Here is a 13,151-nt window from a genome sequence, read left to right as displayed (position 1 = left end):
AAGTAAGGAAGCATATTCCTTTAACACATAATATCTGACCAGTATGGGGAGAATCATCATGTCTCCGTCAGGGGGTCGTGGAGTGGTGGTCCAGCAGGCCTCACTTTTTTTGGGGGCACGGACTTATATGCGATCGGACATTGTTTGGTCGGACGTTAACCGGCGCATGACTGTACATCTAAAATTTGTATATCTAATGCAAATGTTAAGACGTTTATAATTAAAATGATCACCATCTTGTAAGGATTCCAGCAATGTAAACTATATATTTTATGAGCTAAAAACATATATATCTTCAGTAAATAAACAAATTATACTTCGCCCGCTTAAATGAGTAAATTCACCGCATAAATGAGGCATCCCGGTTCTGGCAAGGTACCGCGTAAATGACTGAACGCGTAAACGAGAACCATGTAAATCGAGGTTCAACTGTACAGTGGTCCCTCAGTTAACGAACGGTTCGATTAACGAAATTTCGGTTAACGAATTAGCTCCCATAACGAACAAAACTTCGGTTAACGAAATCCTTACGACAAACCTGTTTTGTTGTGAGCATCAGCTGATCGGCTAGTCCGCCAATACAGTATATAATCTGTTCTATGTTTACATTAGTTTCCAGTAGTCATTCTAAAATTTAACCATCCAAGCTCTGTCTATATAAAGTTTTTCAACTAATATTATTGGCTCGATTATGTGACTTTATTCATTTATTGAAACTCATTTACATGCACACACTGTCCTAAGGGCAAAGCTGTACTGTACATGTAATCAAAATAATGTACAAAATGATTACTAAAATTTTTGTCTAGTGCAAACTATAGCAGGTTTACATTCAAATTAATCACTATCTTACAGGAATCCCAGCAATGTAAATTATATTCTCCTCGGTCATTTCAGTGGCATTTTATAATAGAAAAGCTTAGTCACTCATAAGGACTGATAAATAAACACACATTAGACCTTCGGCTCCAACTGTCAAACATATCACCTCCCTCTCGCCCAGCTAGGGTTTTAGGCTTACAGTTTTTATCTTATATAATATCACAGACTAAAGTTAGGAGAATATAATTTGCATTGCTGAAATCCTTGCAAGACAGTGAATAATTTGAATATAAACGTCGTCATATATTTTGCACAAGAGATAAAAATTAATCACCTGTATCACATTACAGTATAGTGATTTAAGAGTTCTAATGTATATGTACGTATATATACATATAGTGATTTAAGGGCGATTTGGGGGAATTTAAGGAGAGTTTTTGACTCTATGCTTTTTTGGGGCTTTACTTTGTATGTACTTTCCGTGAGCTGGAACCAATTACTCAATATCCCATTGAAACAATGGATTCGGTTAACGAACGACCTTCTGGAACGAATTGTGTTTGTTGACCGAAGGACCACTATATACGTACGTATATTAAAAAAATTCCCTGAAAATCTCTTGATTTTAAACCGTATTACTCATTAATGAGTAATCCATCATGCCACAAGTTGACTTGTGTTTCATGAACTATACACGTACCGAGTATGTGTAGTGATCTCTTGGTGTGGGGGGGGGGGGGTGTGCAGTCGGTATCTCCTACCATATGGACAGGACTGATTCCCGTCAGCTTACAGTTGCCATTTAGAGATTTTTACAAAGCAATTATCCTATAGTATTTGGGATGAAATGAGTGGGTATTAGAGCTTATTGTAGTGATTGTGTGTACATTAAAGCCTTGACTAATGATGGTTGTAGAAGTACAGTAGTAAAATTAATGTAAAAATTACTGTATGTAGCTTTTAATTAATGTTATGTAGTGTATGTACAATAGAAGTGACCATGCAGTCACACACACTTATTTGTATGGGGAGGGGAGTGGTGCGGTCAGTTTTACCCCCCCCACCCCATGGAGGACAGATTAATGCTTATAAAATGTCACTGACTTGACTTACGAGAATATACCGTAATTTGCATTGCTGGAATTCTTGTAAGATAGTGATTAATTTGAGTATAAACATAACTTATTTTGCACCACACACACACACACACACACACACACACACACACACACACACGGGAATTAAGACAACAAGCATCCAGTGAGGGCCTTGTTGTGTGACTGCATGGAGGCAACACTGGTGCATGTTACCACTCCTTTCCACTCCATCTCTCTGATCACCCACACCTTTCTGCTTTCTCACTCCATATTTTAAAATGTTATGTAATGTAATGTTGAAGGTATTCAACTTTGCTCATTTATACTTATACTTACCACAATCTCCCTAAAAATATTTTAGCTTTCGTGTTTATTAGTGGGTCATGAGACCCACTAATTCCCCCAGCCAAGAAAGGGTGACCTGACATTCCATCAGAAGGTCAGTAATATGAGACCACTAATCCCCCACCCTACCTCCACCTGACATTGTGTCAGGTCAGGTCCCCCCAAAACATACTTTAACTTTCATCTTTATTTTATAAAATTCTCTCGATTTTCAACCTCAGAAATTATTTTCCTAGCAAATTTCAATTCCGGCTATCTGAGATTTCCGTGTTTGAGGGATTCCAGTTAACGAAGATATTATAGCATACCTACATACATACATACATACATACATACATACATACGTGTTTTGAAATGTGTCGGTATGATTGGTTGGTTACATATGGGGATGAGATGTCACCGCTGCATTACCACCAAGAAGACAAAGTAGTGCATGCCTCAGGCACCTAAATATCTACCAAACAAAGCATTTGCACAAGAAATGATTATCATATCAGTACTCACTGATGAAAATATAGTAAGAAAATAAACATTAAAACAAATAGTGCATTGGCTGGTCAGTTGTCAGTAGGTACAGTTTATTGTATACATGTGTGTTTGTTCACACACATGGTGGTGACATGCATCCAGTGTGGCAGCGTTATGTTAGTGTTCAGGTGCAAATACTGTTTGCTTCCTCTCGCTTTCAGCTAATGCTGATGGTTAGCCCTCATAGCGAGCAAGGAAACAACTTGTATAAGTCTTCCCCTGTCAGTACACAGCCTCTTCATCATCAAGACTCCTGCTGTACCTCCTCGTGGCAACACACGGTAACTGTGTACCGTATGGGCCAAGGCTAGACCAGCAGGGGATCTCGCAGTAGCATTCAGCCTCAGAGGAACGGCACATAGGCCCACTGGCATGTGGACACGTCCTGGCGCCTACCAACCATTGCTCCACTGCCTTGCAGATTAACCATGGTAGGTATAAGACTACGGGAGTTAACCCTGAATGAAAAATCTGCGGTGGAGCCCCTCATCAGGCAGACATGCTTACAGAGCTCCAACAAGACCCCAACGGCAGTATAGGCAGAACAGGTGACCACCTCTATGGGAACCCAAAGACTACACCGGTGGACGAAGGCAATGCCTGATGAACAGGCTACTAAGGTGAAACCCAACAAACTGGGCTATCAGCAGTCCATTGCAACTCTCCCTCTTCCCGGTCATTGCAACACTTGCACCTCTGGATCAGGAAAAGGGAGAGCCAAGATGTGTGGTTGCAGTCTGCACTCCTGCCTCCTCACATAAATCAATTTCGCATGCAGCCATCATCCAGCTCATCATACCTCTCTTCATCATCAAAACCCCTATACCCCAAAATTCCTATGGTGATGGACGAGTGGCAACGGGGACAGGCAGAGATGACTGCCGGTAGTCTCTAGTCACAACTTTGCACATGGGCGGTACAGATAAGATGGTTGTTTATGCACTGGGATCTAGGCAGCAGTGCAATTCGGTCCTGTCTGTGCGACTGAGCAGCCCTTTCGAGGAGCCACTCTGCTCACCCCACATGGGGAGGGAGTTAGAAAGGTGCCCTAAACATAGCCTGTCTAAAGAACCAACCTCACTGGGCAACCACACCCAGTCAGGTCATCCTTATGCAGTTGAAAACACAATAATAATCACGTATGCAAACAAAAAGAAACCTCTTATGGTCGCTGCATGGAATTTCAGGACCCTTCTGGATACTGGCACAAATGAGCGTCCTGAAAGAATAACTGCCGTTGTGGCAAAAGAGTTAGCTATGTATGTATAACATCGACATAGCAGCCATTAGTGAGTCCCAGCTCCCAGACAGGGGTTAATTCACCAGTGATTCTCAAGTTGTTCAGGTTGTAGTGCTTCTTGAAATGCTCAAACCATTCTTACTGACATTAAAACCTTTCTTTGTGTTATCACCAGTGCCACCAGCACTAGTACCACAGGGCTTCACCACTCACTTCACATTCACTCACTTCCTCTTCATCACCTTCCCCAGCATGGAATCGGTCATACAGGACCTTGGCTTTGTCATGGATAAACTTCTGACTGAGAGGGATGTGGTGGCGGTTAAAGTCCTCAGTCCAGATGTTAATTGCTTTCTCCATCTTCACCATAGCTGTATCCCTCACATTAGTGGCTACCTTGGCAGAAGAGGGGGCACTTAGTACAATGGCATTACGAATCTTTCTCTCTTTCTCCTTGATGTAGTGCACAGTTCACTCAATAATGCCATACTCGCAGCCACATGCGGCAAAACTCTGGCCACTCCTAAGTTTGTCCAGCGGTTGTATCTTCTCCACGAGGGTCATGACCGTCTTTTTCTCTCTTCACTTGTTTGGGCGCCTTCCTGTGGCTGGATGAAGATGGTTGAGGGCGTTTGGGAGCCATCACAAGCACGAGGAGCACAGTTGCTAAGAGAGCAAAGTAGCACACGTGCGAGACGGACAAGTGTTTATCTTGGACTGAGGCGCAGTGCGCTTGGCCCAGCTGCCTGGGACAACAGAGACACCTTGCGGAACACCATAAAATTTGCAAGCTCCTCATCCTGGCGGAGAACATGCCGCCAACTTTAAAAGTACCTGCAGACATTCTTGGGCATATCCAGGTTGTCATCCGCAAATAATCAAAGGCTGCGAATTAAAAACCCACGAATTGTAAGGGTATGCTGTAGTTTATTTAGATGAGTAGACATCTGAAAAAGATGAAAGAGGAAGAGATAATATAGAGGGAGCATAAGTGCAATATAACATGTTTTGAGGAGAATGAGACTGCCCCCCCCCCCCCTCCCTTTAGGGAGGGATGGAACAATACATTATGAAAAAGCAGAGGAGAGGTATAAGGGGAGGAGAGAGGGCATAAGTGATATTTAGTGTGGCCAGCCAATCAGAGGACACTTTCCTTGAGGAGTAATACTTAGTAGATAATAAAAGAACTGATATAAGCAAATAGGTGTTTGATAACTAACAGAGCAAAACAGATGGAATTTGTAGTCCCAGAGTGAGTTATGAGATACATTATACATTTTTATGAGTATACTGTCTATAGAAGGTGATGGAGGATGTTACTACAAAGGGAGAAAGAGAGTGCACAGGGGGGCTAAAATGATAAAAAAGATAGGAAGACAGCCAGCATCCTGTTGAGTAAGAGTGGAGTGGTGCATGAGGCTTAGGTCTGAAAAGTCCGATAGAACAATGGTCAGACAGGATGAATGTAAGGCTGTTTTGTTATTGCAGCTACCACCAGGGAAGGTCCTCAAGGGAACAAAGCTTCAGTGACATCAATGGAATAGTTATATAGAAAATACATTGATTTGTTTTTTCTTCATTTTGTATAGAGAAAAATTATGTAATGTAAACTTTTTCCTTATATTTTCAGATTGCTGAGGAGCAGATATCTGTTGATGATCCACAGAGGATTGAAAATCTTGCTAAAGATGTGGGCAAGGTTAGTGCTGCTGACAGGACAATGTATAATTGTAAAGTAAGGAAGAAGAAAGAAGGATCAGTAGTATGGTCACATGGGTTAGATAATGGCAGTGAAACAGGCAAGAGGGCACGTTAGTTGACTTTTGTCAGGATAACTAGATGATTATTGCAAATTAATGGGTTTCTCATCACCCAAAGTACCTTTATACATGGTTAATGTTCATTGATAAAGAAAATATGTTGTCTGATATCAAATATATTTAATTATACAGTAAAATCCCCGAGTACCTGACTAATTATGCCACAGCGATGCCATTAATCAGATGGAATTAGTTATTTAGATGTCCATATCAGCAGGGAGGCACAACAACCAGCATATCACACTAACACAGATTGGCTTATTTAAGCTCATAATAAATTAGTTCAATTAAGATAATCATACTTATGACAGACTTTCAGTAAATTCAGTTGTTTTTTATATAAAATGTTAATAGATGTAGGTATGAAGGTAAAGTTCTAGATTCTGGAAGCTTTCAGAGCTGCAACGATTTTTGAAGGTGATGGCATTTATGCTGTGTGAAATAAAGTGAATTATGTGGATGTGTATAGTATAGCTCTGGCAATGAAGTGGATATGTTCATGACATCCACTTTATTCTCGGGAACTTTGTTGTCATAGGAAGACTTAACAATGAATAAAAGGGAATAGCTTCTAACTCTTCCTTATTCTGTGTTTTACATATGCCAAAAATTGCTATAATAAACAATGATAATAATACATAGCACATCTTAAAATACAATAGCACATATTTTAAGTACAAAAAAGCCTTTTTTTCTGCCCTTGAACCATTCGATGGGTAATGCCAAGAGTGGACTAGTTCAGCCAGCCAGACACCAGCTGACTTGAGAGAAGCTTTGCTGCTATACCATGTATGCCGTGACATATGAAGCACCCATACATATGTTCTCCCACACAGAATACTGTTCACATTCATGCTCTTCATATCTTATTTTCATGTCACATGAGACCACTGAAATGATTTTGCCACAACTTTTACTGTTTTATGGTAAGGTGCTTTCTGCTCTTTGGAGCCTTAACCGAACATACTTGCTTGGACATTGTTCTCACAATGACAGTGTGTGTTTTTTATATGTCATAAGAGAACAGGCCTGCACAGCATGGCTGTTTTGTTGTGATGCGGACGGGACCACGCAGTCAACACAGCATTGCTCCACAACAATAACAATGACACACAAGATATTTTTTCGAATATCAACCAAATTTAAGTTTCAGTACTCAGGATTTTTTCTGTACAGTATTGCATTTCAAGACAAATTCAAGTACAGTACTAAATAACCCAAATTAAGGCCTACATAGATAGTGAAACAGTTTAATTTTACCAAGAAAAATACAAATACAGATAAGATGATAATAATAACAATATTGATATGGCTGAGCCAATTGAGGCCATGTCTCAGTAACTAGTTTGGTGAGGCTAAAATTAAAAACAGTAAAAGAAAAAAGTGTGTAATCAAAGAGGATTTAGGGCAGCTGACAACAGAGATATGGAGAAAATTTAAAACCTAGAGAGATTTTTGGTATTGATAGAACTAGAAGAAAGATTTGAAGAACAAGAATAATCATGAAATAATTTCAAAGAAAAAATTTTTGAGCATGGAGAAAATTTATAGGAGAAATGAGAACTATATACCCTGTACCTGTATGTGTGTGTATAGTACAAGTTTTTAACATCAATTTTATAGGGAAAAGTTAGGGAGGAGGATCGACTTAGTTGGGAATAATACTTTCAAGGTGTGTGTTTTGCTCTTTTTTTCTCCATCAATGAAAATGAAAGTCTGTCAACACTGCACTTTCCTGTCGTGCCTAGTGCAGCCATTTCATTAACACAAACATTGTCAGAGGCATTGAAATTTAATTTTGGTTGTTTTTCTTGAATGAATCATCTCAAATTTTTGTCTGAATTAATTTGACAAGATATAATATGAATACTGCCTCTTGCCAATACCAGACCACAACAAGTGAATTACTTATTATACTGTAGTTATGAATGCATTATCTGAATAAAATATTGATAGTAATAGATAACAATGAAAACTTTGTCAATGACATTCTTTCTTCTCACCTCATAAAATTGTTTCTGCTTTAGTTGTGTTTATAATCTGTTGGACATTTAATTCTTCTGTTTTTGTATTTGGTGAACGTGTAATTAGTATTGATCACTGTTTCAGGTTATAAGCAACAAGCTGTCATTTGTCCAACTCCGCTCCTTTTTGTCAAGTGTGGTGGTAGGACTGCAGGACCGGCTGGGTGAGTCTTCAGCAGGAGTAGCTCTTGTCTTAACCACAGTCTTCACTCTTCGTGGTCACCAACTTCATCAGCACATTAAGGAATTATTAGGTAAAGTTTTTTTTATACCATTTTCTAGTTGCAATTAAAAAAGTATATTTTTGTTTTTACAAATAAAGACAGATACCTGTATCATTACCAGACCTGTTAGGGGAAAATAAGAAAGATTAAGCTTTGAAATTAGAAGGGGAGAGTTAATAAGGAGAGCAGACAAACTCAATCATATCATTTAGATATGTGGAGCAGTGCTCCATACAGGGATGAGTTAATCTATTGTATAAGTTAGAATTGTTGCTCAGAAGAAATGAATTCTCAAGATCTGAACACGTCACGTATTTCTTTTATTCATATTTATCTATTTGAGATACTAGATGGAATTTCAGAGATAGCTTAAAGATTAGAAATAAAGCAAGAGTGAGATTGAGCACGAAAAGATGAAGGAGATTCGAAGAGGCACAAGAATGCTAATTTGAATCACCACCATAAGGGTGAATTAGATTACTAGTAGAGGAAAGAACATTATTGAAGAAAAGAAGGAAGAGGGTAGGAGAATGAACAGAGCATTGAACAACAGCATTTATGAGGAAAGAACAAGTTAATCAATAATGGCAATTTAAATGGAACAATTATAATGTTAAACATAAATGAGAGAACAGTTTGAAGAAAGCCAATAAAAAGAAGCTTGGGCTTTTGAAATATTTAAGACTATTATATAAGATTCCCAAAAATTACTCGGAAAGGATGTCCAGAGATTAGTGATATACCGGTAGATAATATCATCAGTGTATTTGCTTGGTGAAAACCTTACTGTTGGACAGCTGGAAGATAAAGAGAAATTCAAAGACATTAGAGACAATTGAAGTCAGAACAATAAGTCAGAAAGATTAGAATGGTCTCTGTCTTTGGGATGGACCTAACCAAGGATTCTGGCACTATAGAAGAATTGCTCACGCAATACCAATTTTTTTATATATATACTCCCACGACGGTGGCATCGCCAAACAGCCGCAAAGTAAAAACTACATTAAGCCCATTACACCTTAACTGATATTATGCAATACCACCAGATTATTCAATAAAATTGATTTATTTACAGTAAACCCTCGCACTTCTGGACATTTAGGGGGGAGAGGGTGTCTGGATGTGGCAATTGTCCAGATGAACTGAGAGACAAATATGTGTGTTTACTTAATCTTATGGGGAAAATTAGGATATGTTACACATCTACTAAAGTCAACAGAAATGCTATAAAAATTGTGGAAAAATCATTACAATACTCTAATGTGAATTATAAATAAATATAATATAATATAAAACTATAAAATATAATATAAAACTATAAACTAAAACATATGAAGAGCGTGGGTGTTTGTGTGGAAAGTGAAAGTGAGTGGAGTGGCTGACTCACCACCCAGCCGCATCCCATAACGTCACATACAGAGCAGTATATATACACACAAACACACAGACATACACTGTGCCATGTTTCACAACCATTTCTGGAGCATTAATGTTATAAAAGTTGTAGAAAAATCATTAAAATACTCCAATGTGGCTTAGAAATAAAGAAAATATAATGTAACTATAAAATAAGAAAAAGATAAACATGGATGTGTGTGAGTGGGTGTAAAGTGAGCCACCTGATAACTGAGGACGTGAGGATCCCTCCCTCCCTCAATGTGACGTCACAGGCACACAATCATTTATGTAGAAGTTTGGTGTTAATACTGTACAGTAAAACCAAAAATAAGTACCGTATTTTATGGCAGGGAGTATTTAGGAAAAAAAATTGTGTGTATTTTCCTCCTGTATTTCTTAAAATGATATATACAGTACCAGGAAATGTGAGGAATAAATAAAAATAATGCCAATAAATAAGTTACAACAAAAAATACTTAATTGCCATACCAGTTAATAAAAGCCAAATGAAAGTTTAATACAGTTGCCATTTGCATACACTCCCTGTTTTACCATAGTAATGAAGATCAGCTGGGACGTTATTTCCCTAGCAAGGCCCCTCCCCCTTACACCCTGCGACCATCTTTCCCTCCCTCCCTCACTCGGCCAGCTAATTCGTGCGCAAAGAAAAGTGTATTCACTTTATGTGTTTGCCCTTAGGACAATTATTTCTGCTACCTTTTTTCACAATACAGTGCGTATGTATGTAGGATTGTGCGTGCATGTAACTGAGGAAAAATATATGAAGAAAGTTATGTATACTAGTTGAAAAACAACCCTAACACCACAGCTTGGCTAAGTAGCCTGGTGGTTACAGTGATGAGTCTAACTTGGCTACAATGCCGTAATTAATCACTATTAAGCACTATTATATCAGTAAACACTCACAATAACAGTAAATCCAGTGAAATATGGCAGGGAGGGAGTAGAGTTACAACTACAGACGACGCTGTAACTAGTGGTCACTCACCTGCTCTCAGGCTCCCATTGCCAGGTGTATGATCGAAATACGTATGGGAGAAATACACATCTTGTAGTCTAATTTGAAAACGGTGACGGGCACAGTGATAAACAAATTATATAAACCATGCATTTACCTACAGTACCATAATAAGAAACATTGTATCATTACTAGAGTGAATGAAATAATATTCCCCAAAACAACAATTGATAACTCTTGGTCCCTTGAAATTTTGCGTACATTTCATCTGATGTCCTACTTTTAAAAAAAAAATTTATTATTTAAAAAAAAAATACTGTATTGTTAAACCAGTAAATAAAAGCCAAATGAAAGTTTAACACAGTTGCCATTTGCATACACTCCCTGTTTCACCATAGTAATGAAGATCAGCTGGGATGCCAATTCCATAGCAATGTCTTCCCCTCCCTCCATCCCTCCCTCAGCCAGCTAACTCATGTGCAAATTCCGTTTTTGTGTTTTCCCTTAGAATAATTATTTCTTTAATATTGTCACTATATGTATGTAGTATGGTGTGTACATGTAACTTGAGTATAAAAAATAAGAAAGTTAAATATATCGACCCGTCAATACGAGTTGAAAAGCAACCATAACACCTCACAGCTTGGACCAGCAGATGATGTGGACTGGGTTCATTTTAGCAGTGGGGGAGTAAACATGGCATATGGGCTGAGAGAAAGAGACCAGATAGGAATTTCCCACATCCAGATGTCGATCCGGACCAACCGAAATCTGGATCTAACAGCAACTGATTTTCTTTAACCAGTTCAGATAAGCAGTGTTATCTCCACCCCTTCCCCCCCATAGTTTCACTTTTTTCGGACTTTCACATTTTTCTCGGAGTGGGGTCTTCCCCAATTAATCCGATTTATCGAGGTTCTAATCTGTTTATTTATTTATTTATTGTTTATTTATTTTTTAACTAAACAGATCTCTTTGTTTCAGATTCCATATACAATAGGCTAGAAAAAGTTACCCATAAAGAGACAAGACAGAGATCAGTGAAAGCTCTTGCCCGTCTGTCTTCCCACAACCTGAGTCTGGTGCTAGATACTATACTGACATATCCTCTCCCATATGAAAGGTCAGTTTATTGCCATATTTATTTCTTTTGAATTTTAATGATCTTACAAACTGGAAAACAGTTGAAGAATACTGTAAAGTCGAAGTTTGCAGGTATAAATAGATGAAAAATAACATACTCAGTGATATCCCCGCCAGCCGGAACAATTGGTTCAGAGCACTTCCGGGGATGAGAGTTTTCCGGATAACCAGACGACTTTCTCAAACCCGGAAAAATCCCCCATCCCCGGAAATATTTTCGGTTACTGGAAAAACTTTCCAAGTGTCTAAACTATGCATCTTGCACAGACAAACACTAGCCCACATCCTCATAATATTTCTGTGTGCTGGAGAGTTTTCCAAGAGTCTAAACTAAAAATCTAAAAATCTATATGATTTGGTCATGAATGAAGCTGTCTTAGAGCACAGACTGGTATTTTCCACTCCCTTGGAGCTGTGGGGGATAAATGGATCATGTAACTGACCTGACCTGACACAATGTCAGGTGGAGGTGGGGTGGGGTATTGATGGTCTCATATTACTGACCTGATACAATGTCAGGTCACCCACTGTTGGGTGGAGGATTAGTAGGACTCATGACCTGAAGATGTCTTGAATAAACATGAAAGCTAAAATACAGTATTTTTTATACCTACACTTATCACATTGTATCCCTTCAACATTACGTTACATAAGATTTTAAAATGTTGAGTGAGAAGGCAGAAAGGTGTGGGTGATTAGAGAGGTGGAGTGGAAAGGAGTGGTAACATGCACCAGTGTTGCCAAGTGCTTAGCTCCTCAACAGCTGATCTTTAATTCACCACCACTTAGTTAGCCACGCATAAATTTATGTCATGCAATATGGGGGTGTTTGGGTGTGATGTTGTGGTATTAATTAATAAATAAGCAATATTTCATCGTCAATGACAGTCGTTTGAAGAATAGCAGCGTACTACAGTTGTCACTTGTGTTCATTAAACTACTGTCCAGTGATCCCTCGGTTAACGAAATTTCGGTTAATGAATTACCTTCCATAAGATTCTTCACTTCGGTTAACACAAAAATTTTGGTTAACGAATTCCTTACGAATTTTTCCCAACATGTTTTCGCCTGCTCACCAGCTGTAGTATTAGTCCGCCAATACAGTAATCGGTTTTAGGACTTAAATTCGTTACCATTTGAGTAAATATCAAGAAGGTTGTACTATTCAATAATTTTCCAAGTCTTATATTAAAGTTTTTAGTTGTTTTAACATTTCTTTAACATAATTGAAGTACAGGGAACTAGTTTTTAGAGCGCCAAACAGCCACTCAACACACCCAAAATGGCATCGGTGTGTGTCCCTGCTCTGTGGAGGAAGCTTCTTGCTTGAGACTTTCTTCAACATAAACTATTTTTACATTTTTACAGTACAATTATTGGTCATTCTGAAGTTTATTTTACATATTGACAATATATAATGCAGTGCAGTGTTGATCTAAAGAAAATAATCTTGAATTGCACCAAGTGAACTAAAATTTTATGGGTGAAATGGCGGCATGGGGTGACTTCTCTTCCACCCCAATGCCTTCTC

General features: G+C 38.5%; 1 protein-coding gene across 2 annotated transcripts in view; it reads left to right on the top strand.

Moving 5' to 3' along the window:
- LOC121872719 (maestro heat-like repeat-containing protein family member 1) overlaps positions 1 to 13,151 on the top strand; it is a 225,743-nt gene that overhangs the window by 119,290 nt on the left and 93,302 nt on the right. For both annotated transcript variants that reach the window (XM_042375729.1, XM_042375730.1), the window contains exons 13-15: positions 5,663 to 5,731; positions 7,962 to 8,130; positions 11,462 to 11,600. In XM_042375729.1, coding sequence (XP_042231663.1) covers positions 5,663 to 5,731; positions 7,962 to 8,130; positions 11,462 to 11,600 — 377 coding nt within the window. The remainder of the gene's footprint in view (positions 1 to 5,662; positions 5,732 to 7,961; positions 8,131 to 11,461; positions 11,601 to 13,151) is intronic.

This window comes from Homarus americanus, unplaced genomic scaffold (genome assembly GCF_018991925.1).
Source record: "Homarus americanus isolate GMGI-L3 unplaced genomic scaffold, GMGI_Hamer_2.0 scaffold39155, whole genome shotgun sequence".
Classification (NCBI taxonomy): domain Eukaryota; kingdom Metazoa; phylum Arthropoda; class Malacostraca; order Decapoda; family Nephropidae; genus Homarus; species Homarus americanus.
This window is presented reverse-complemented; position numbering and strand designations above follow the sequence as displayed.